The 24,926-nt window shown below is 40.3% G+C and overlaps 1 protein-coding gene across 2 annotated transcripts; it reads right to left on the minus strand.

Annotated features, from left to right (window-relative positions):
• Positions 1-1,269: 1,269 nt before the first annotated feature.
• REST (RE1 silencing transcription factor) lies at positions 1,270-24,042 on the minus strand. Of its 2 annotated transcripts, none has more exons than XM_040625234.1 (4): positions 23,708-24,042; positions 20,438-21,341; positions 14,061-14,144; positions 1,270-7,712 (listed from the first exon to the last, which is right to left on the minus strand). In XM_040625234.1, the coding sequence occupies exons 2-4, from the start codon at positions 21,330-21,332 to the stop codon at positions 4,987-4,989; spliced, it is 3,705 nt and encodes a 1,234-aa protein (XP_040481168.1). In that variant the 5' UTR covers positions 21,333-21,341; positions 23,708-24,042; the 3' UTR covers positions 1,270-4,986. The 2 variants fall into 2 exon arrangements, with proteins under 2 accessions (XP_040481168.1, XP_040481169.1); XM_040625235.1 differs by lacking the exon at positions 23,708-24,042 and adding an exon at positions 22,896-23,045.
• Positions 24,043-24,926: the final 884 nt, after the last annotated feature.

Here is a 24,926-nt window from a genome sequence, read left to right on the forward strand (position 1 = left end):
AGAGGCCCATTGTGAATCCAGCTCTAACTCAAAGGCCCACAGAGCCCTTGATGCAGTGCTCTTTGAAAAGGCAATTTCTTAACGCTGAAACTTTCCCTTATTACCAAACACTAGTGCATTGTTCTCAGCACCTTCACCAATCTGCCTTTATGGAGCTGAGGGTGAGTGCTGTGGAGTGCCTTAGGTGGAAGCTCACACGACTACACTGTTGACTCTACCTACAAACTAGAGTCAAGCCCTCATGGAGACCTGGGGAGAAAAAAAGATGGCCAACAGGTCAAGTATAAAGGTATGGCATATGTAAACATCCTAATAAGGGTAAACCCCTGGGAAAGAAGTAGAACGGGATGGTAGAAAGACACTTGGAACCACTCCTTCATTCATTAAAGATAACAAACCAAGTCAGACATCAACAGCATTTACGTATTCAAGATAAATTCCCCACACATCCCTGGTTAGGCAAAGTTCCATGCTCCTTGTCATTGCCTCTACCATACCAATAAAATAAATGCTTGGAAATTGATTTTGCTTTTTGCTGATAAGGAGTCTTGCAAAAAAGGTCAGAGGGTGAATCACTCTCATCAATATGAAGTATCAATTCTTTAGGACTTAGGACCTTCCAAGTCACTTGCTGTATCAGGACAGAATGTAATCCAGTTGTTTGGATGCTTTGCATAGCCAGAGGTTTCTCCATCAACCTCTCCCTTTCTTCAACTCACAAAACCACACTAAAAACGTGTTTCTCCATTAACAAAAAAAGCAGACTCTTATTAAGAAGATGGTTTATCACTTTCCTTTGAGTTTCATTTTCTTCTCAGAGTTCTATTAAATACAGTAAAATGCTTAAAACAGTACCTTGGCAGTCAACATGCAGTGTAACTCAACTTATTTTCCCTTCAATGCATCTTTTCCCAATTATCAATCAAAATGTAGTAACACCAGGCCTGCTACTGAGAAAGGATATTTATGTTAAAGCTGTTAAGGGAACCTGTGGTTGGGAAGTAATTACTATGTAAAGCATGCTATGAATTGTCTTCAGGTTATATATTTCTCCCTGACCTCCATCTCCCAGAGAAGTACAGTACAGGAAGATACACTTTGGACTACTACCCACTGGACTGTTACCCCAAACAACAGATTGCCATGACCTCCCTACCTATCATGGGTTATCAGACGTAGTAATTTCAGCATTAATATACTTTCAATTCTAGCAAAATAAATTTGGTTTCTTTGATACCTGATGTACCAATAATAAACAAAGGCATAAAATGCTTTTTAAAACTTTATTTCAACATAACTATGCTTACAGAAATACACTCATATTGGTTAATAGAATGCAATTTAAGTTTAACTTATCCTACACAATTTGGACCAAAGACTTGGTACATGGTTTAAGCTTAAAAAAAAAAAAAAAAAAGATTTGCAATCTGCTTTATTTTTCATCTATTACAAATGTATATAAAAGATCCTCCCATCAAATGCTGCTAAAGTAGGCAGCAAGAACCTTGAGATATTAACCTTTGGTTTGTCTCAGAAAAATAACACGTATTGCACTGTAAAGTTTATAAAATTGGTGCAACAAAACATTGTTGTAACGTTTCGATGCCAGTTTACAAAGATTAACTAATGGATGTTGAAAAGGGTGGGGAGAGCCTATGTACACAAGTGAAAATGTAAAAGCTATCTGACTTAGTTAAAACTGCATGTAGATTGCAAGTCTACACAAACCAAGATTCAGATAATTTACTGAATCTGAATTAACACTATCAGCTCAGTTCATTCTGCTGAGGTCAACGAGGAAACTGCACCCTCTAGCACTAGCTGTTTTTCTGGTTTATGCAAAAAAGAAAATTAAGTTTCTGCCCCAGCTTTTCAGTCCAGAACTGATATTATACTACAGGCAAGGTATTCCTTCCATTGTCAACATTCACGGGGTGACATGTGATGAGGTCTACTTGGGTTTACATTTATTTTGCATTAGCACTTATATGCAAAATAGTCCCCAAAGTTAAAGACCACATGACTTTAGAAGTGACTCTAAAAAATAAAATGGCCCTTCTTGGATGACTAGAACAAAACATCCAGCCACAGTTATAAGAAGCCTTATCAGAAATGGAGCCCGTCATGAATTACACCTCAATTAAAAAAAAAAAAAAAGCCCCAAAGAAGCAGCTCTGAAAAGAGGAAAAAATATAACTTAAGATAACTTGAAGACCAATGTGAATATAGGTTCAGGAGATAAAAGAGATACATTTTCATAAGACTACCTAGAATTAGGCTTATAATGTATTCTAGTATTTCAAGTTTTTCTCTATTTACTAAACATCAATTTACAAATAACATATTCACTTTTTACTCCTTTAACAAAAGGGAAAATTCTAGTTTCAATTCTATCCAGTGGAGGGGAAACTGAGAAAACAAAGATTCAAACAGTTCCATGCAAATATCACATTTTTCAAATGGAAGAACTCCCAACTAAACCAGAAGTTCATATTACTAATATATTTTTCATTGAAACAATTTTTAACAAGTACAAATACATGGCATTAAGGTTCAGAACCTAATATAGGCCTGACAATCAAGTCCTTGTTTTCTGGAAGAAAGGCCTCAAGTCCCACTCAATTTCCAGTAACAATGTTTTCACAGATCAATTTAATAATAAGGGGTTTTAATTTCCTTCATATTTTGTTTTTAGCATTCTAGTCTTAAAAACTAGGTAAGAAAATTAGTTCAATTCCCCAGAAGTCTAATTTTTTTCTTTTGTAGCATGAAAGAATCCACAAAACCTCTTCCCCAAACTGATTCCCAATCTCCAATCTGTACTTAACATGAGTCTTTTCATATAGAATGTAAAAGGTAACTTACATAAAATGTACCCATGAACATTAAAACTAGTTGTAAGAAAGATTTAACTAGCTTTATAATTTAAGTTTTAAAACATAAATATTTGCAGCTTGATCTTCTGTTGACAATGATTGTCGGAGCCGTGAATTCATCTAGAATTCAACATCATTTATAAATTCCCATTCATGCACACAAAACACACACCATTAACACACAACTTACTCCTCATGTCTTGAGAGAATCTTCTCTTCTTTAAATCTTTGGCCTCCCAGTCAATTCCAAGTTCAAATGTCTTTTAACTCAAACTTCACTCTCAGATTTTTAACAAGTTTTCCACCCACACTTCATCAATGCTTTCCTAATCTTTCATGTTGCATTGCCAAACTCTGAAACCTGCCTCAAAGAGATCACCAGATAAAAGAAAATAAATGAAACATAAAGTGGTTATTTCAGAATAGAACATGGGAGGATCAGAATTGTTCAAGATTCCCTACTGGGATCATACCTTGAAATGAATTAACTGCTATCAGCAAGAAAAATCCTGTTGGATTCTTTCAGATTCTTTGGCAACTGGCCAAAGAACCTACCAAGAAAGTTTAGAAGTACACTCTTTCTTAATACAAAGTGCCCCCACAGGAACACCAGGATAGCTGCAATTTCATCTGAGGCCTCACCTGTAGAAAAAGGCTGTCACAGGGACAGCCAGGACACCCACTAGTTTGTGGAGATCCCTGAGAAAGTGTGATTTTTAAAAAAATCTGGACTGTACTTAAGTTTCACCTGCCTTTTCCATTGTATTCATAGGAAGTAAGTAGCAGCTGGTCTACCAGCACTCATACTACCTCTCTCAACCTAGGTTTGCTGTATAATTGCTATGGCTTTGGAATCTCACAACTGATGTTCTGTATAACTTGAAGGAGTAATTATGTCTCCTAATTCCAGGTTTGCAGTTTCCAAATATCACTTACAGTTCTTTATTCAGCTGAGTAGCCATATGGACACCAACCATCTATGTAAAAAGGTTTTCCTCAAACATTTGACTTAACACTGTACATCTAGGAAGTAGTTGTACTAAAACAAAATCCAAAAATTTTTATTTATGGTTGGTATCTGAGATAAAAATCCATTTAATATAGAGCCTAGTGGTTTGTTTATTGTAAAGGTCGAAATGAGAGCTGTGAATTCACTATATCCATTTAAAATAAATAACTTACGTGAAATACAGATTCCGGCATAGATATAGATATGAAATTCAAAATCAATGGATTGAACCTGCATGTTTCATTTGCTCACAAATTTGCACACACTAATATTCTGCAAAAAAGACAATTGCAGCAAAGGAAAAAGAAAACTGCCCTTTTGCAAACAAGACTAAAAGCATCCCTCCGAGGAGGACAAAATAAACATGCATATATATGTATAAAGTGTTACTGTTCAACAAATACTATTCCTAGAAAAAAATTGAACTGCATAGGTTAAAAAAAAAATGTGCAACATCTTAAGCCATTAAAGCACCAAAAAAAACCACAAAAAAAAAAAAAAAACCACACCAAAACCATTGTTTTTATGACGATTAACATACACAAATAAGAAATATTGATCAAAACTCAGGAAGTAAATACCTGGACTGATACAATGTCCACTGTTGGGAGAATTTTTCTTCAATTTAAATGTCTCATCTCTAAAAAAATTTTAAAGTGCTAACTTTATATAAAGCAGGCAAATTCTTCAAGTAATTTGCTATTTAAGTATGCCAAATTTTTATAGAACTAAACAAAGAACTAAGAAAAAAAAAAAAAACTAAAGTGAAACAAGAAGACAGACATGGCAAGAAAAGTGACAAGTTACAGCCAGACAAAGCAACAGAATGCTACAATACCACCTTGGCCTTCTCATTTCAATTAAATGTATAAACTAACAGATTTAGGTGTCTGCTGATTTAGTACACTAACTTCCTTGGATTTGCTAAAATTCATCCATCAATAGGTATACTGAGTCCTAAGGAAAAGAGTGTCACTTAAAAATCAACACTGGACACTAATTAAAGCAATTTAAAAAATAAGAGGTTGTCTAAAACTATAAATGAATATTAAATGTAATAGATCTTATAAACTAAGAACTGAAACCCTATCCCAAGTTTAATTACTCCTGCCCTTTAGCTGCTTTTTCAAGGAAGTATACATTAACCAAATGGCGATTGAGGTGCTTGCTGTAATCTTTTTCCTTTCTAAAAGAGCGATCACAGAAGATACAAACAAAATCTCCCTCAGCCACTTTGACTGCCAAGGCTTCCTTTGCATTTTTCCTGCTGGTTTCTTGTGGAACTGGCCGGGCCCCATTCAACCCAGAGTCATCACTACCCTCTGACATGTTGTCACTTAGATCACTTCCATCATGACTGTGGATGCCTTCGTCTTCATCCATTTCCTGAGACTCATGTACTGCCATGGTGACAGGAGGTGATGTCATAGCAGTTTTGGACACTGCTTCGTGGTTTTCTATTGGTAGGGGAAGCAGCACTGGTGAAACTGGTTCTTCAACTGCTGGGTCTTTGCCAGGGGGATTCTCTGCTTTGTTCTCATCAGCGTCCATTTCCATTTCACAAGGCACCGTGTCAGACTGACACTTAGCATCTAAAATTTCACCCTCTTGCATAGTCAAGTTTTGTTCAGAGGATGAAATATTGGCAGATTCCTTGATAATAGCAGCAAGACCAGCTACACTCTTCTCTGCCTCTTCTACTTTTTGAAGAGGGGCTTCATTACTTCCTTTGCCTTCAGTGAGTAATTTTTGGTCTTTTGACTCCTCTTCTTTTAAGTTTTCCTTTGGCGGTGGTGTTGATGATGTTGAGAGATCCTGTGCATCTGCACCTTCCTTTAGAAGCTGGCTATCTTTGACAGGCACTAAGCCAACTTCAATAAGGACTTGCTCCTTCCGTGCCATTTCACTCTGTATGCTGGACTTTTCCTTTTTATTATCTTTTCGAGGAGACTTTTTGGGACTTGGTTCGATGTGAAGAGGCGGCTCTGTGGGAGGCGGCGGCTCCATCTGAACAACCTCCATCTGAGCAGGCCCTACGGGAGGAGGTGTCTCTGTCTGAGCAGACCCTATCTGAGCAGACTCCATTGGAGGCGGCGGCTCCATCTGACCAACATCCATCTGAGCAGACTCCATGGCAGTGGGCAGCTCCATCTGAGCAGGCCCCCTGGGAGGAGAAGGCTCCAACTGAGCAGGCCCCCTGGGAGGAGAAAACTCCATCTGAGCAGGCCCCCTGGGAGGAGAAGGCTCCACCTGAGCAGGCCGCCTAGAAGGAGAAGACTCCATCTGAGCAGGCCACCTGGAAGAAGGCTCCATCTGAGCGGGCCCCCTGGGAGGAGAAGGCTCCATCTGAGCAGACCCCCTGGGAGGAGAAGACTCCACCTGAGCAGGCCGCCTAGAAGGAGAAGACTCCATCTGAGCAGGCCGCCTGGAAGAAGGCTCCATCTGAGCGGGTGCCCTGGGAGGAGAAGGTTCCATCTGAGCGGGCCCCCTGGGAGGAGAAGGCTCCATCTGAGCGGGCCCCCTGGGAGGAGAAGCCTCCACCTGAGCGGGCCCCCTGGGAGGAGAAGGCTCCACCTGAGCAGGCCCCCTGGAAGGAGAAGGATCCACGTGAGCGGGCCGCCTAGAAGGAGAAAGCTCCATCGGAGCAGGCCCCCTGGGAGGAGAAGGCTCCATCTGAGCGGGCTTCCTGGAAGGAGAAGGATCCACGTGAGCGGGCCGCCTAGAAGGAGAAAGCTCCATCGGAGCAGGCCCCCTGGGAGGAGAAGGCTCCATCTGAGCGGGCTTCCTGGAAGGAGAAGGATCCACGTGAGCGGGCCGCCTAGAAGGAGAAAGCTCCATCGGAGCAGGCCCCCTGGGAGGAGAAGGCTCCATCTGAGCGGGCTTCCTGGAAGGAGAAGGATCCACGTGAGCGGGCCGCCTAGAAGGAGAAGGCTCCATCTGAGCGGGCCCCCTGGGAGGAGAAGGCTCCATCTGAGCGGGCTTCCTGGAAGGAGAAGACTCCAACTGAGCAGGCCCCTTCTGAGCAGGCTTGCTGCTTTTTTTACTTGACTTATTTTTCAGACTTTTCTTCTTTGTACTTTTTTTCATGCACGTATTTTGCTTTTTAGTCTCCTCCACTTTGTTATCACCTTTTGGCATTTCCTGACCATTTTTTGATTTGTTTTCTGCCTTCTTTTTCTTTTTTGTCACAGGTTCTTCATCATTAACAGGATCTTTTAAGGAATGGGCTTCAGCTTCCATCCTCCTTTTGCTTTTCTTGGTTTTACAGGTTGTTTCTGAATTATTTCCTGTCTGCACATCCATTTCTTTAGTTTCCATTGCTGATTTGCGAGTTCTGGTAGTCACTTGAGTTGAAGCATTACTACAAGCCTTTTTCTCTTTTGAAACATTATCTTTTTTCTCCACTTTTACAGACCTCTCATTCTTCTTTCCAGCCACATCCCCCTTTATTTTTGTCTGTTCTGTTTCTTTTTTTTCATTGGTAATATTGTTATCAGGCAGGTCAGCCTCTCGCTTTTTGGTTTTCTTTAGTTTCACTTTTGAGACATCCATTGTTTTATTAGGACAAGTAGGATGCTTAGATTTGAAGTGATACTGCAGATTACACTTCTTGGAAGCCGCATAGTCACATACAGGGCAATTGAACTGCCGTGGATTAACATGTAGCTCTACGTGCTTTTTGAAGTTACTTCTATCTGCTGTTTTGTAGTCACAATGTGGACAGTTAAGAGGTTTGGGCCCATTATGAACCTGTCTTGCATGGCGAGTTACTTCATGTTGATTAGAGGCCACGTAACTGCACTGATCACATTTAAATGGCTTCTCACCTGAAGGTAAACAAGAGAGGTTAGAGAGAACACAGATTAAGAAATGAATTCAAGTTTTTATTAAAATATAAGGAACTGGATATGTTAAAACACACGCACGCGCGCACACACACACACACACACAAACTATTCATTTAAAAGACTGTATCATGCACTTTACATTTACCATATTTATTTGTAGATCTTTTCACTACTCCTTGACAATGATTCTCAGACCAAACGGAGGGATAATTACCTCATTTAACCATCATCTTCTAAAAAGTTCGTCAAACTAAAGCTCTCATCAAGAAGTACACAATCACTGGCAAAGTTGGTTGGGCTCTGGATGTGAATTTTGGGGCAAGGGCACTCAAAGAGAAAAGATAATTTAAATGTTTTATGTTTAGTTAAAATAAGTGTATAATGGAGAATATATAATTCCCATACCTTTTTAAGATAAATCTTAAGACTTCAAAAGAAATATCTTACACTCCAGGCTACACTCTCAGACCTTAGATGTAGAAGTTGTAAAAGTTTTGGCCTCAGGGAACAAAAGGCCTTTTCTTTAAATTTAACCCTTTTGTCCATCCCATCAGGAGTAGAGTCAAGCTTCACTCAGCAACTCGTCTGGTGCCAGAATTGCTATTTTAAAGCAAAAATATAGCCAAGCCAGAAACCTTTTCATTTTTCCCTACCTTCTTTTAACAAATAGGTAAAGAAACAACACAGATGCGAAAGGGCATACAAATATACAAATAGATATGGTATGTAAAATAATCAAACAAAGTCATGATCACAGATCATAGGTACATACAAAACCAAAACCACCCCCACCCCCAAATTTAAAGTGTAAGATTAACACATTCTACCTGAATACATACCCATCTAGATCACACTCTAGTAAATATTACCAAATGGCATCCATACCCCACTGGTCCAATGGAATGCATAGTAGAAAAATGGAAATTGACATTTATGAAAATTCATCTCTCAAACATCCTCAAATTCATATCAAATCTAATTTTTTCATAAAGTAAATTTCTCAGACATTAAGTAAAACCAGGGTTAGCTTTACATGATTAGAAAATGTCTGATGATAAAATAATCAGAGAAACAAAAACTTATCCAGGTATATCAGATTGGTTATGCAGCTAGCTGGACAACTCTCTTCCATGTTAGACTACTACTAGATTCTCAAATAGAGGTTTCTACAACATGCTGTATTACTCTCTCTTGTCCTCTCCAATGAATGACCTCAATGGAGATAAACTTTTGCTTAACATACATACACACAGAATGGGGAAAAATAGGTGGCCTAATGGCTAAGAACTCTGTCTAAAATGAGACTATCTGGGGGATCAAATATGGGCTCTTCTCCAACTCACTGTGAGATCCTGAGCAAGGTACTGAAAACTCTCTAAAGCTCAATTTTGAAGTGTTATGAGCTATAAATAATTTAATCCATATAAAGCACTTAGCATGAAACAGAGAGCCAAGCAGTCCACATACGTTCCTTATAAATCATCACTTCTGGAACTGGTACTTTTAGTATGAGTAAACAAAAGCAAGATTCGTGTGTTTATCCTGCCTTTCCATTTAAACCCTACCTCTGAGTAAACAAGTAGCTGATGAATGAAGTTTATCTCTTTAAGAAAATATTTGTGCTAATGAAGAATTATAATGGAAATATTGCCATTGTATAAACCCTAACAAATGAGGGTATTTACACAGCAAGCATCCATCAAAGTGCAAGCCTCCACCTATGAAATGGTCAGAGAATGGGAGTCCATAAAAGTCACTTAAATTTTGACGGCAACATTTACTTGCTCCATTCATTCCCCCCCACAATTTTATTTTCTTGCCAGTAAATCTTACGTGTTATTAGATCTAGTCATCAAAACTACATAAGTTATTAGTACCTAGTTAAATATAATTTGTTTTGCCTTGTATCAATGATTTTAATTCTTTTCCAATTCTAGTAATATTTATCTATGTTTTTCATCTTTATAATAAGGGGACTTTTAAAAAAGTAATAGGGCACACAACTGATTACTACTTGGCAAAAAAACCCGCAAAGTTCTGATAAAGCAGCATGGGATGAATGGCCAAAACATCTTATAGAAAAATGTTACAATATTCTTTTTGATTGAAGTCAGACTATCAGTTGGGGGTTGACTATGGGAGTACTGACTGGAAACGGTAAGGAGGAACTTTTCTGAGGGTGCAGCAATGTTTCAGGTCTTCCTCTAGGGGGCAAAGAGGAGAAACCATGTGAAGTCACTGACCTGTATGCTTCAGATACATGTATGCATCTTCATGTGTAAATTGAACCTCAATTGAATACTGTTTAAAAATTTATTCTATACACCTGAAACTAATGTAACATTGTGTATCAACCATACTTCAGTAAAAAATACGCTTACCGACAAAAAAACCCCAAACTGCATGGTAAGTTGAATTTGACATGACTTACTAAAATGTTCAATAAAAATAGCAAAGACACAGGGAAAAAAAACTTACTCTAGAATTCATGAAGACTCTCAAACCATAATGTCTTTCAAATAAGCCCAGCTATTAAAATACTGCCTCCATAATAATCAAATACTTGGTGAAAGGAAAATAAACTTATGGTTGAAAAAATATTTTTTCATCTTAAAAAGAGTAACAGAGGTGGAACTTGGCAAGTTGTTAATCTCCTTTAACAAAGGCATCCATTACACTCATTTCAAAATGAACTCCTCTTATGCTAGCAGAATGGGGAACTAGCCAGTGTGATATATACAAAAATATAATTAACAGCAAATATAAACTGGATGTATTTCATCTAGAACGAAATATTTCATCCAGGACGAAAAGGCAGCATCTCCATTGAAGAGTTGTGGATAATGTCAGTGTATCTAGGACTAGCCAGGTAAAGGATACTTTAATACCATTAGAGAGAAACACCAATAAAATGGAGAATAACACCAGATAAGGTTAGATTAGTTTAGTGTGTCAATTTTTCACCTCATCAACATTGTCATCCCTTCCTAATTTGGCCTAAAAAAACCTACCTTATGGTTGGAAATGCTCTAAGTAAATAACCACTGTGGTTTTGTATTATAAAACAATCTGTCGGTTAGGCTAAAATGTATCAACTCCACGGAGCCTAATCCCTTCCAAAAATAAGAGACTGAGCACATACTTTTCTTCTCTACAACACACTCATATGAACAAGGAACAAACAAGGCCCTGGGGACCTTGAAAATCAGACTCCAGGCCACAGAGAAAGTACCCAAGATATTCACTCCATGCATCCCATTCAAAAAAAGACTACCTATCCAATTTGACCTAATTTAGCCTCCCTTTACTTAGGAGTGCTATCAGCAGCTTTGATTAAAAGTATTAAAACATAATATCTTCTGGAAATAACTGCACACCCATACATAAAACAAACTAACCATGTTTGTTTCCTGTTTGCCAACTCAAAACTACTGGCACCCAATAAAAGACATGTCTCTGCTCTCTCCGTACTCTGCTGTTCCAATTTCGTTATGCTATAGCTTCTTGAGCCATTTTCTGAGCCATAATTTTCTTTTAACGATGCTGATAACGGAAAACGGGAGGGATGAAGAGTTTAAGGCCAAATCCTAGCTCTTCTGATTTAAAGGAATGACAATGAACCACAAATAGAGCATTTATCCTCTTTAAATCTGTGTCCTAATCCATAAACTAGGATTAAGTATTTAAGGAGTACTAAGATTAGAGATAAAAAACCCAATTCCTTAGTACCTGGCATACATACAATAAACTGGGGCACTTGGCTACTTCAGTCGATACGGCATGTGACTCTTGATCTCGGGGTTCTGAGTTTGAGACCCACATTGTAGATTATTAGTGTAGCAGATTATTTAAAAAAATATTTAGAAATATTCAGAAAAAATCTCTACTAGTGTAGAGGTTATTTAGAAAAATAAAATCTTTAAAAAGAAAACAGTAGCTACTCATTAAGAGACTTTTAAAATACTTGCTGTACTGTAACAGTAACTATGGAGTATCATCTTTTTAATGCAGCAAAGAGATTCAAAAGACAACAGTTAGCAAACACAAAATTATTCAGGCAGAAGTTACTGACTGGTGTAAAACACCACAGACACTTAAACAGTGACAAAAGTATTATCCATTCAATGAAAAAGATACAAGTATGTCATCATTCTAATCCAGAACCCAGTAACGCTAACAGTGGGTCAACCAGATAAGGACTTCAAAGGAGACACATTAAGCAGAATTCAAGCATTCAGGGCCGCCTGGGTGGCACAGCGGTTAAGCGTCTGCCTTCGGCTCAGGGCGTGATCCCGGCGTTATGGGATCGAGCCCCACATCAGGCTCCTCTGCTATGAGCCTGCTTCTTTCTCTCCCACTCCCCCTGCTTGTGTTCCCTCTCTCGCTGGCTGTCTCTATCTCTGTCAAATAAAATAAATAAAATCTTAAAAAAAAAAAAGAATTCAAGCATTCAGATTTAATTTCCAGTTACAAGTAATACAATGCACAGGGACAGAGGAAAAACCAAATGACACCATGAGAAAGCACGTAAGACAAATCCAGAAACGGGGACATTGTACAGGAAAAGCAGCCACATTTCTTCAAAGCCTTAGTTTAGTTTCCCCATTGCTAAAATGGGGATAGCAACAGAACTTATACATTATAGGATAGTTTTAAGGACTAAAATTAGTTAACTCACATAAAACTTGTGAATGTTTTATTTAAGGGCCAGAGCACAACTATCAATAGAACATGATGCCTACCCTCAACAAAGCCTGAGAGAGCATCCAAATGACCCTCTGACAATGAAACCAGGAAGCACCCCTAAGCAATAAACTCAGGTTTCTGGTTAAGTGACTCAACTCAATAGCTTAGGAGATTTAGAAAGAACATTCGAAGTATATTGACATGATAAGCATTCAGGGTGAAGAAAAGCTAGCAAACATATCATGTGACCCCTTCATAGCTGCTCAAATCAGAATCTGTACTATAAATCAAATGTTAATCACTGACTGAAAACAGCAATATCCAATAGAAATAAAATGCAAGCAATATATGTAATTCTAAATTTTCTGGTAGTCACATTTACAAACGGTAAAATGCAGGTACAATTAAATTTTAACTACTTCTTAAACCCAATATAACTAATGTCCTGTCAACATGTAATCACTATTTTAAAAAATTTTATTAAGTTTTATTTAAGTCAGCTCTACACCCAACATGGGGCTCAAACTCGTGACCCTGAGATCAAGAATCACATGCTCCTCCGAGTGAGCCAGACACCCCAAAATAGGTATTTTACGTGTTTTTATTTATATCGTTTGAATTCTGCTATGTATTTCATACATTTCAACTCAAACTAACTACATTTCACAAGCTTAATAACCACATGTGGCTAGTGGCTACACAAGCAGACTGCACAAATTTCAAGCAATTAATTATTAACCTAAGGGAGATGAGTCTACATAGTCTTCTGTTAACACCAAGATTTTGGCATAGTTTCCCCACGGGGGTATATATTCTAAATTTGCAAGCAGAGTATTCTGATCAGTTGTGGTGGTTCACCAAGGGTTAAGGGTCAATTGTAGCCAAAATGAATTATTCTTTCAAAACCACCTATTTACTATTTACTTTTTAACTCTGCCATCTATCCACCTTGATAATGGGGACCAATTCTGGTTGGTGATCACGATTATTTCAGTCATCGGAGTGGACAAATCTCCCACTGCATTTATAGTCCTGCATTTTATCTATTATAGGTTAATAACCTGAGATCCTGGATTATCTCTTATTCTTTAAAAGCTTGGCTTTTTTAAATCAGTCCACAGAAGCCCTATCAGCTCTCAAAAGAGGACAAACCCACATTTCAGGACCTGAGAAGTTAAGAAGGAATCCCTGTAACCTGGAAACCACACACTATGAAACTTGCTTGGTGTTATATTGTGTTGGGAGTGGGGAGAGGGTGAGATGGTAGGGGTCTCTCAAAAAGTATGAACCAGCACTGGTCTATAACAGCATTTCAAGTTTGATTAGTCATAGAACTTGAAGATCTGATGAAAATTATGGACCTTACACCCAGAAACAGTGCATGCATGCATTTATATTCAGTTTCAAGAGTTCCACCTATGGATTCCTTGTTAAGAACCTATTTTTAGGTACAGCTCCACATGAATACAACACTGATTTTTAACTCTAATTTCTAAATTATATTTAAAACAAATCATAAATTGATTTTTAAAATAAATAAATAAATCATAAATAATGACCCAGTTCCAGGTCTAGAAGAACTTCCTTGTAATGATGTACTGTTTACTAAAAATCATAGAAGGGTTCCCATTTCTTACCAACCTGAATGAGTACGCATATGTCTAGTTAGATGAGTCTTCTGAGAACTTGAGTAAGGACAAAGTTCACATTTATATGGGCGTTCCCCTGCAAGAATATAATGATTATGGTTTAAATATGATAAAGTAAGGGAAATACAATTCTCACTAACAATATACACAATATTCAGTACTGAGCATTTTTGGATAAAGATTCTTTCTCCTATTCCTGGCAAAATGGTCAATTTTTTATCATGTATCAGATATGTAAATGATTTAATTCAGAATTCACATAACTACATTTCACTTTGCTGACAAAAAAGATCACTGGCTTTCTGAATTCTCATAGCCCTTTTAATTTTCACAGAAATGCTACATACTATCACATTAAATATTAAGAACTGAATAATTATCTTGATAAGGTACCAAGGAGCATCCTCTTTTTTTTTTTTTTTTTTTTAGAATTACCCTTAGGGAAAAAATCTACCCAAATTTTCTCATGCTATGACTCAGAATTATTTTTTTGATTATTGTGAAGGATAAATCTATCATTTGAAATTGTTAGCTTAAAGCAAGAACACGTGACTGGGGATGCTTAAGCTAAAAATTTCAAGTAGTAGATAGACTTTCATAAAATAGATCAGTGTTAAGACCAATCATGCTCCTAAAGCCATAAGGACTGACAGCAACTGAAGAGGAGAGGATAATGATTTCAGTACTAAAGAGTTTAAAACTTAACGGCAGGAAATGTATATATTTTGGACATGGTTTGTCAACCACAAAACAGGTTTTTTAAAAAGCTTGACAATTAAAAAAAAAGGTTGACAATTTGTAATTTGTTTTCACCTAGTCTTTAGCCACAAGATAATAATTATGACCTTGGGCAAGTTTCCTCAGTAAAAGTAAAAGCGCCTTTACTTCCTAGAATTGTGAGAATTTAAATTTCAGATAATGCACACAGAACATTTGATATTGTGCCTAGCAGACAGTAAAGCCCTCAATAAATACCAGTTATTATTTTGTCTACACAGTAAGTTACAGTAACAGATGTGTCTAATAAAATGGACATGGGAAGGAAAAAACAAAGTAAAAAAATGGGAAGAATACGGTAATGAGTAGGAAATGTGTTCCTGGTAGCTGTACAGATGTTTTTACTTGGTAGCTATAGATTAGCTATGAATGGATCATACCAACAGAATTCCTACTTCAACCTGGAAGAATTTTAGCTTAAAAAATGTTGAATGTATTCCTATAAATATATATAAATGACAGATAAGCACATGAAAAGATTCACAATATCTTTACCCAAGACGGAAATGCAAATCAAAACCACAATGAGATGAAGACTTCACACCCATGAGGATGGCTATAATCAAAAGGACAGATGTTTAAGAGTATTGGTTAGGATATGGAAAAACCAGAACACTCATATGATGTGAAACTGTAAAATGGTGCAGCCACTTTGGAAAAGTTTAGCAGTTCCTCAAATGACTAAACAGTTATCATATGGCCTAGCAATTCCACTCCTAGGTATAAACAGCTGACCCTTTGAACAACATGGGTTTGAACTGTGCAGGTCCATTTATATAAGCCCCCCCCCCAACAAATACAGCACAGTTCTGTACACTTATTTTCTCTTCCTCATGGATTTTTTTCTCTTTTTAAAAGCATTTATTTATTTATTTATTTGAGAGAGAGAACAAGCAAGGGGCGGGGCAGAGGGAGAGTATGCCAAGCAGACTCCCTGCTGAGCGCAGAGCCCTGGGCCCTGAGATCAGAACCTCTGCGCGGAAAACAAGTCAGATGCTTAACCGACTGAGCCCCCCAAGCGCCCCCTCATGGATTTTCTTTTAATAAGATTTTCTTCTTTCTAGCTTACTTTATTGTTAAGAATACAGCATATAATACATACAACATATAAAATATGTTAATCAACTATGTTATTGGTAAGGCTTCTGGTCAACAGTAGGCTATTAGTGGTTAAGTTTTCGGGGAGTCAAAAGGTATGTGCAGGTTTCCAACTGCCCCTAATCCCAGGGTTGTTCAAGGGTCAACTGTATATATTCAAAAGAAATAAAAACGTGTCCACACAAAAACTTGGTTATGAATGTTCATAGCAGAATTTTCACAACAGCCAAAAAATGAAAACAATCCAAATATTCTGATGAATGGATAAACAAAATGTGGTATATCCCTACAAGAGAAGGAAAACAAGTACTGTATATAGGACATGGATGAACTTTGAAAACATTACGCTAAGTGGAAGCAGGCAGTCACCAAGAACCATATATTATTGTATGATTCTATTTATGTGAACTGTCTAGAATGGGCCAATCCACAGAATTGTATGGCAGTATGTAAAATGTATCTCAATTAAACTGTCACAGAAAGAAAAGTTAATGAAAGAAAATCAAATACCATTATAGGTAAACATAAAGGATCAATTAAGGATAATTTAAATTCTTTGTAACAGAAAACACTGTTTCTATCTGAAATTCTATAAACAGGCATAAATACTCTAAAAAACTTAAGTGATTTTTCAGTCACACATAGAGGCAAAAAAGTCATCTTTTTGAATTTGTGACTGTTTTTTAAGATTTTATTTGAGAGCAAGCGAGCAAGGGAGCATGAGCAGGGGGAGGGGCTGAGGAAGAGGGAGAAGCTGACTCCCTGCTCAGCAGGGAACCTGATTCGGCAGGTGGGACTTGATCTCATGAACCCGGGATCGTGACCTGGGCCAAAGGTAGATGTTTAACCCAATGAACCACCCAGACACCCAGAATTTGTGAAGTGGTTAAATATCAAACCCACAAAATTAAGAATCTTTTGACTGAAGACTCAAATGAAAATAATCCTCAGCCCACCACCATGATAATTACCCATAAAAAGAGAACTGTACTTTGACTTAGTTGTATATGTATGACCTCGGACACATCACTTCAGGGTTTCCTCTCAGTAAACATGGGCTATTATACTTTAGTTCCTCAACAGACTGTTCTACAGATTAGCATAGAAGTACCCAACACTGGCCACTCGATAAGAACCCAGAAGAACCCCATTAAGTGAATCTGAAAACTAGGGTACCTAAATGAGAAGTGATTCTATCACTTATCTCTATTCTTCAGCATTAAACAAACTTATTTTTCCATAAACATAGTTTTCAGAACCATGCATTTAACATCAGAGATACTCAATTTACATAATCAAAATATTATCTTCTCAATGTATAGCACTACCAAACTATTTTAAAATGCTTACCAAAAATTTTTAAAAATCACAAGATAACATTAGGAAGAAAAAAAAATCTTTTCAAAGAAAAGTATTACGACCACACAAGTTTAACACTAAAATGGGGGTGGGGCACTAAAATGTGAAATGTGATACATACAACCAATGTTAGCTTACTTTGAAAATATCAACCTTAAAAATGGGGAGAAATACTTACAGATAATACAGTTAAGCATAGAAAATATACCCATTAAAAATTAGTCACCTAAACTGCAATTAAAATAAACCACTATACAAAAAACTTTTTAAACAGCCAAGAGCTCTTGTTTTTTTTATCCCCACTGTTGCGTTTGTTTTTTTAAGAACTTATTTACTTATTTTAGAGAGTAAGATCATGCACACCTGCAGGTAGGGGTAGGGGTAGGCTTAGAGGGAAAGGGAGAGAAGCAGACTCCCCCTCTGGGCATGAAGCATAACGCAGGGCTCCATCCCAGGACACTGAGATCATGATTTGAGCCGAAATTGAGAGTTGAGTCAAAGGTTTAACCGACTGAGCCACCCAGACACCCCAAGAGTTTTTGTTTAAAAAAAAAAACAAACGGGGGCGCCTGGGTGGCACAGCGGTTGGGTGTCTGCCTTCGGCTCAGGGCGTGATCCCGGAGTTGTGGGATCGAGCCCCACATCAGGCTCCTCCGCTATGAGCCTGCTTCTTCCTCTCCCACTTCCCCTGCTTGTGTTCCCTCTCTCGCTGGCTGTCTCTGTCTAATAAATAAATAAAATATTTAAAAAAAAAAAAAAGAACAAAAAATTGGAAATACAAAAAAAAAAAAAAAAGGAAATACACACAAAATACTAAAAAGCTTTTCCAGTTCTCTCCATTTTCTTTTTGGTTCTAGAAATATTCTTAAATTGACAACTTTAGATTTACAGTTGAAAAAATGTTTAGCTTTTTTGGGAAACATGAATTATCAAAATACAGATGACCAAAAAAATCAAAATGTATTAAGACAAAAGCACTGGGGTGCTGATCATATTCTCTATGTTGACTTGCATGGTGGTTTTGAGTACATATTATTTGTAAAAGTCATCAATTATACTTCAATTAAAACAATTCATCAAAGTGTACAGATAAAATCATGCCATGCTACTACCTGAAAGTTCTACATATCACAGCCAATCTAAATTAAGCCCCGAGGTTTTCAAAAAACTGTTAATGAAGTACTTATGGCTGAAGTATATGTAGTAGCTAGGATTTATTTTAAGATATTGTACATGAAGTTAGTTTAGTTTATTTAATTCAAACTATTAAGTGATGATAATGGGGTAGGATTTCTAAGTAACTTTGATTACCTATGTTATGTAATTTTGTAATGTCTGAACTTCAAGACTTTTGAAACTAAAACGGTTTCAAAGCATGGAGACAATCACAGGTTACAACAAATTCCAAAGGACCTTCATACTTTACTTGACTAAATTTTAAATCCATGTATGCATATATAATACTGGAGCATTCTCCTGGAGCTTAGAAATCTTGCTGCAGACATCTTTCCTTTTTTTTTTTTTTTTTTAGTTTATTTACTGAGAGACCTAGTGCGGAGCGCACGCCTTGGGGTAGGGGGGGCAGAAGGAGAGGGACAGACTCCACCCAAGCAGGGCTTGATCCTACCACCAGAGATTGTGACCTGAGCTGAAATCAAGAGTCAGGCACTCAACCGACTGAGCCACCCAGGTGCCCTGATACCTTTCTTGTAATTGAATTTCATCTGCAAGTTTTATTGTTTAAATCTACCACTTGAGTAAAGCACTACTGATTCCTCTCCCCTCTGTGCCCTACCTACTCTACCTGTGGGAGTCAGTCCTGCCAAGTGACAACTCTTGCAAAAGGGATTTGACACACACAGCATCCCACAACCCCTTTTCACTTGTGATCCAGACTACTGTACTAGATTACCCTATCCATTCTGTTCAGACCACTAATCAGTCCTCAAAGGTACCAATTCTTAGCAGAAAAATGTAACATGAGAAAACTACCAATAAGTTGCAAACATTTTCTTAAAAAATTAGTTTCCCTGGGGTGCTCAGCTGGCTCAGTCAGTGGGGCATGCAACTCTTGATCTCAGGGTCATGAGTTCTAGCCCCACAATGGGCCTAGAGCTTAAAAAAAGGTGAATGATTAAGAGATTTTGAGGAGAAATGGGGAGCAACCACTAATAGGGTTTCTTTTGGCGTTGAAGATGTCCTAAAAACTGACTGTGGTGATAGTTACACAACTTTTGTGAATATACTAAAACCAGTTTATTTTACCTTTAAACAGATGAATTTTGTGGTATATCTCAATAAAGCTGGTATTTACAAAAAAAAAAAAAAAAAGCCAAACATGAAAAAATATCATTAACTAATGAATCTAGGTAATGGGTACATGTTGGTATTTGAGATGTGTGAAATTTTTCATATTTTTAACACTGTTCCTTTTTTTGATAGAGTACACTTACGAACTAGAAAGGTTCTCTTACCTGTATGAGTTCAAACATGTTGAACAACATTGTTTTTTGTCTGAAAAATAGCTTCATTTTCCACGTGTGTTTGCTCTCTCAGGAAAATGATTTCAAGTGTGGTAATCCCACCAATCTTTAAAAACTAACTTTTCACATTTCTGTTTTGGAGACAAGGTAAGTTGTTCCACTCTGAACTCAATACCAAGACAAATTTTTTTAAAACTTTAAGGCTTCTGTGAAATGGATCTATGCAAGGGTTAATCATTGAGTTTTCCTTTTTGTCTAAGTCCTCAATTCCTTTGGGAAACTATACTGCATCTTAGATGTATTCACTATCAACTAAATACATCTTCTTAAAAAAAAAAAAAGTTCACTTTAGCTAAATGATCTATCCCGTATTAGAATATGCATTTTAACAAAAACACCGATAGTATTTGTCTTGGCCATTCTTTGAAATAAGTGTTCTTCACTTATCCTCCAATCCCATATAGTTATTACCCCCATGGAGGGAGAAACTGAAGCACAGAAGAGGTTAAATGACTTATCCAAGGTCACAAAGACAGCAAATAATGGAACCAGAGCTTGATCCCAGAATCCCCTTTCTTCAGTACTACTTTAACTGCCTACTGAATTAATGATCAAAAGTGAGTTGAACTTATGGACTATAAGGTACTCTTACCTGTATGAGTTCGAACATGTTGAACATAATTATTTTTTCTGTCTGAAAAATAGTTGCATTTTCCACATGTGTATACTTTCCTTGGAAAATGGTTTCTCAAGTGTTTCCTCCAGTGATACTCGCTTACTGTGGTATATGTGCAAATGATGCACTTGTAGACTCGCTCATTATCCCCAGCTCTGGTGTGATGCTTCAGGTGAGCAGTATAGTGATCATATCGATTGGTATTGTAGCCACAACGGTCACAGCGAATGGGGCCCTTAGAGAAATCTCCCTCCTCTGCAGTGGAAGACCCAGATTCTCTGGCTTTTGCCTGCTTCTCTGCACTTTCTTCCACGAAAAATTTCTTGGCACTATGAACTCTGATGTGATGCACAAACTGTTCTTCAGATTCGGCTTCATACTGGCATGGCTTACAGCGAAAAGGTTTGCTCTTCAAGTTTTTGCATTTGTCCTCTGCTCCAGGTGTCTCCGGAGGAAGATCTTTATTTGAGCTGTAAATTTCTGGAGCAGCTGATACCTCAAACACGGGCTGTGGTTCTACAACACTGAGTTCCAAACTTTCCAGTTCCATGTTTTCCAGTCCACTGGGTTCACCTTTTATTTCAGGAGATTCCTCAAGTCCTTCTCCATCACTATCTGAAAAGTTGTTATCTGCAACAGGCATCAATTCTGCCATTTGTCTTTCTTCACCAACCAGGTAATCACAGCAGCTGCCATTTACTTCCCCAGTTAAGGCCACATTTGCCAACATGATAAGCTGAGGTGCAGCCAACTCAGCTTTGGAGAGGTCATGCAAGTCATACATGTCGTTAGGCAAGGCCATGCCCATGTTGCCACTGCCTGTGAACAGCCCTCCTCCTCCAGAAGACTGCCCCATTACCTGGGTGGCCATGACTGTATTCTGATTTCAAAATAAGACAAAAAAAAACACACAAGAGTACCAGTTTAAACACAACATTCAAAACATTGCTGTAATTCTTTATAATGTAAAAAAAAATTTCAAATATAATCTTTAAATTCAATGAGCTCTGTTAATTGCTAAAATTAAAGCTTTTAAATATGTTTGTACTACCAAATTTTCTTTATTTCAGTCACCAAAAAAATTTCTATTATCCCCACAAAAAATTCTATCGTTTGACATTAACTCATCCACCAACTAGGCCTACCACTGGCATGTCTTCCCTCAAGCACTTTTTTCTGGTGGGGGAAAAAAAAAAGTAACTTCGTTTTTAATGTTAATTAAAATTATTTTTCAATTCAATACATGAATAGTAAGTTGCTGGCCTCTCAATTCCCCTCAACAGTTCACTGGTCAGAAAAGGGAGAACTCCAAAAACCATACCGTGCATTTGTTAAGTACAAGCATGTCTGGGAAGTAGAAGCCTGTAGTAATTGGTCAACTGAATTGTATTTCATATGAAATCAACTAACTCTAGAAGAATAAAGAACTGTGAAAAAGTACCACTCAGTCTATTTTTTTTAATGACTCGACCTGCTTAAAAAAAAAAAAAAATGCGGACCTTTTCTCCTGTAAAAAAAAAAAAAAAAAAAGGAAGCTCCGTGAATTCAAAACTTCACAAATGAAAAGAAAGAAACTTTCAAACCCGCTAATAATCGTACAACTCAACCCGACCAACAGCAACTTTCCTGCATTGTGCTAGACTTGGCCTACTTGCTTAGTGGAAGCCATTACAAGATCACCTTCTTGAAAACATGTTGGGCTTTTAAAGTCGCCTTAACCACGTTACTTTTCAATCTAAAAGGTGCTATTCTCAGAGCGCTGTCTTGCAAATTAGAAAAAGCAAAATAAGTGGCAAGCACTCAAAAGATCAAATCAAACCCCAAACACAAAAAACAGTCCGTTTCACCCAGGTGCATAAACACAAATCGACTCAGTTATTATGTACCAAAAGTTGGAATCAAATGCCATCACAGAAAACAAACTGAGGGCCAAAGCTGTCCCTGGGCTTAACAGCCCAGGCTACTCGGCAATTTACCCAAACATCGACTTTTCAAATACCCTCCCACACCCTAACTACCGTCCCTAAAGGAATTTTCACGTTTGTCAGGAAGGCCGTCTAAGCACAGCCCGAAAACCCAACGTGTTGCACGAATTCCTATGTGCGGCTGCCACCAGCGCCTGCCTCGGCGGCGGCATTCCTGACTGAAATAGGCATTCGGCCATTTTCTCAAAATACCAAACACAAAGCAGCTCTTTGCAAACTCGGGCGCTCTCGCTTCCTCTCGGCTGGGCCCGCTCACTGCACACATTTACACACCAACTCGCGGGAGTTGCCCCAACACTCGTCCTGAAGCTTTTCCTGAGTTCCCCAACACTAAGAAAAGCAAAATGGGCAAACTCGGGGCGCCGTTGGGCCAGACCAAGTCTTCCCCATTCGGGGCTGCCCCCTCCCCGGCCCGCCGGTCCGAGTCTGGCATGAGGAAGGAAAGTTACCGCGTTGCCGGCGTCCCGGCTCCTCTCACCGCCCCTGGGCTCACCCTCCGCAGAGGGCTCGGGAGGCTCCGCGGGCGCCCTCCGGAGGCGTCGGGCCCCTAGCGCCGGAGGGGGCCCCCACGCGCGCCGGTCGCCTCCTCCGCGCCCCGGAAGTTTGCGAACTCACTCCCCCACGGCGCCCCGCGGGACGAGCGCCCCGGCCCCGCCAGCTCGGGCGAGGAGGTGGCCGGCCGCGAAGGGCCGCGGCGGCTGGGCGGCCCGAGAGCAGAAATCGCTGTCCAGCCCCATTGGCGGAACCGCCCGGGCCGCGGGGCTGACTCAACCCGCCCGGCCGCACTCAACGGCGCCTTCCGGCGAAAGGGAGAGGCCGGAGAGGGAGGGGGACTGGAGGGCCGCGGGCCGACGAGGGGCTGCGGCGGGACCTGGGATCAGGAGGACAGGGAGGAAGTTTCAGGACCAGGGCCCCAAGCAACTCCGCTCCTCAGGACCCGACTGGAAGGGCGCCCGGGCCCGCGCGCAGGCGGCGGCCCGGCCTCGATTGGGGAGGGGGTCCTGGCTCCACGCCGCTCCCCAAGGACGCCCCCTGCCCAGCCCCCGGGCCGCGCCGGTGTAACCCGATCCCGCTCGGCCGCCCGCCCCCGCCCCGCGCTGCGGCCGCCGCCGGAGCCACAGTATCTGCAAATCAGCCCTGGACAGCGCCTCGCTCGGAGTCCTTCCGCGCCCTCCCCCTGCCACTGCCGCCGCCGCCGCCGCCGCCGCCCGGCAGGCCCTCCCCCACCCCGACCGAGCCCCCAACACTGCGCCGCGCTTACCGGCCTTCCTAGGCGAGGAGGGGCGGGAGACCCGGCGTCGCCGCTCCTTCTCCGACTACTTTTCTTTGTTGCTGGAGTTTCGGGGGGGAGGGGTGGGGGTGGATGGAAAAGTTGGGCGCTGGGGACGTCGAGGCCCGCGAAGGCCCAGGAGTGAGACTGCAGAGAGTGCTCAGGCCGCCGGCTCTCGCCCTGCGGTCCCGGCCGCCGCCGCCGCCGCCGCCGGGGTCTGTGGCCCGGGACCTCGGCGGCGCTTGCTCTGCTGCTGCGCCGCGAGCTCGCGGGAGCCGCACATTCCAGCACAGGAGGCTGCGTCGCGCACCCAGCCCGCGCCGCCGCCGCCGCCGCCGCCGCCCGCGGGACACGCCCCCTCCACCGCCCGCGCGCGCCCGCGGGACACGCCCACCCCGTCGCCGGCGCGCGTGGCCGCCCGGAGCGCCCCGCCCCTTGGCGAAGGGGGTTGCTCTGGGCCCTGGCTGGGCTGTGGGCGCGCCTAGGGGGAGCCGCACCTAATCCGCCCGGCCCCTCACTCTTGCCCTTGGGTCAAAAAAGAGGCGATCCCCGGTCCCTTTCTTGATTTCTTTCATAAACAAACAACAGAAAAGTTGCCCCCTAGCCCTGGCGTGCAAGGATGAGAATAGAGCTGTTAAAAGAAAAATCTGCAGGCTTTGACCGTTCTTTTTAGAACTATTGTCACCCGCCTTTCAAGTTTAAAGCGCACGAAAATACCCTTTAGAATCTCTCGAAATCTCCACCCATAGCTTAACTAATTAAGCTTCGTTAAGATCACGCGGAAAAATGCATCCCAAATTTTAATAAGCGAGGAAAAAGCAGTCAGTTCGTGAGTTGTGAGAAGAAAATGTCTCGGGAAGATCGTGGACTCAAAACAACCGAGGGACGGGACAAGTCCATAGACGTGGCAGGTAGCAGGTCATCCCTGAGCCTTCAAAACACGATTTCAGTGGAGCAATTATCGTCGGATTACAGGAGGGTAAAGCAGGCGGTCACCACGTGTGGGAGAGTAACCTGGCTTCCCCGTTTATAAAGTGGAGTCGCCATGCATAACACCGGGAGCATAGTAATATGCTTTTAAAAGAGAAAGAGCGAGAGAATGTCGTCTCATTTACACCAGAAATGCCTTCTTAGGTCTGCCTTTGAACCCTAAATCATGCCCACCCTCAAAAATTTAATGGCTTCCTTAAACCCCTCAGTGTAGCATTCA

The sequence above is a fragment of the Ursus maritimus genome, unplaced genomic scaffold (genome assembly GCF_017311325.1).
Source record: "Ursus maritimus isolate PB19 unplaced genomic scaffold, ASM1731132v1 scaffold_8, whole genome shotgun sequence".
In the NCBI taxonomy this organism is placed as follows: Eukaryota; Metazoa; Chordata; class Mammalia; order Carnivora; family Ursidae; genus Ursus; species Ursus maritimus.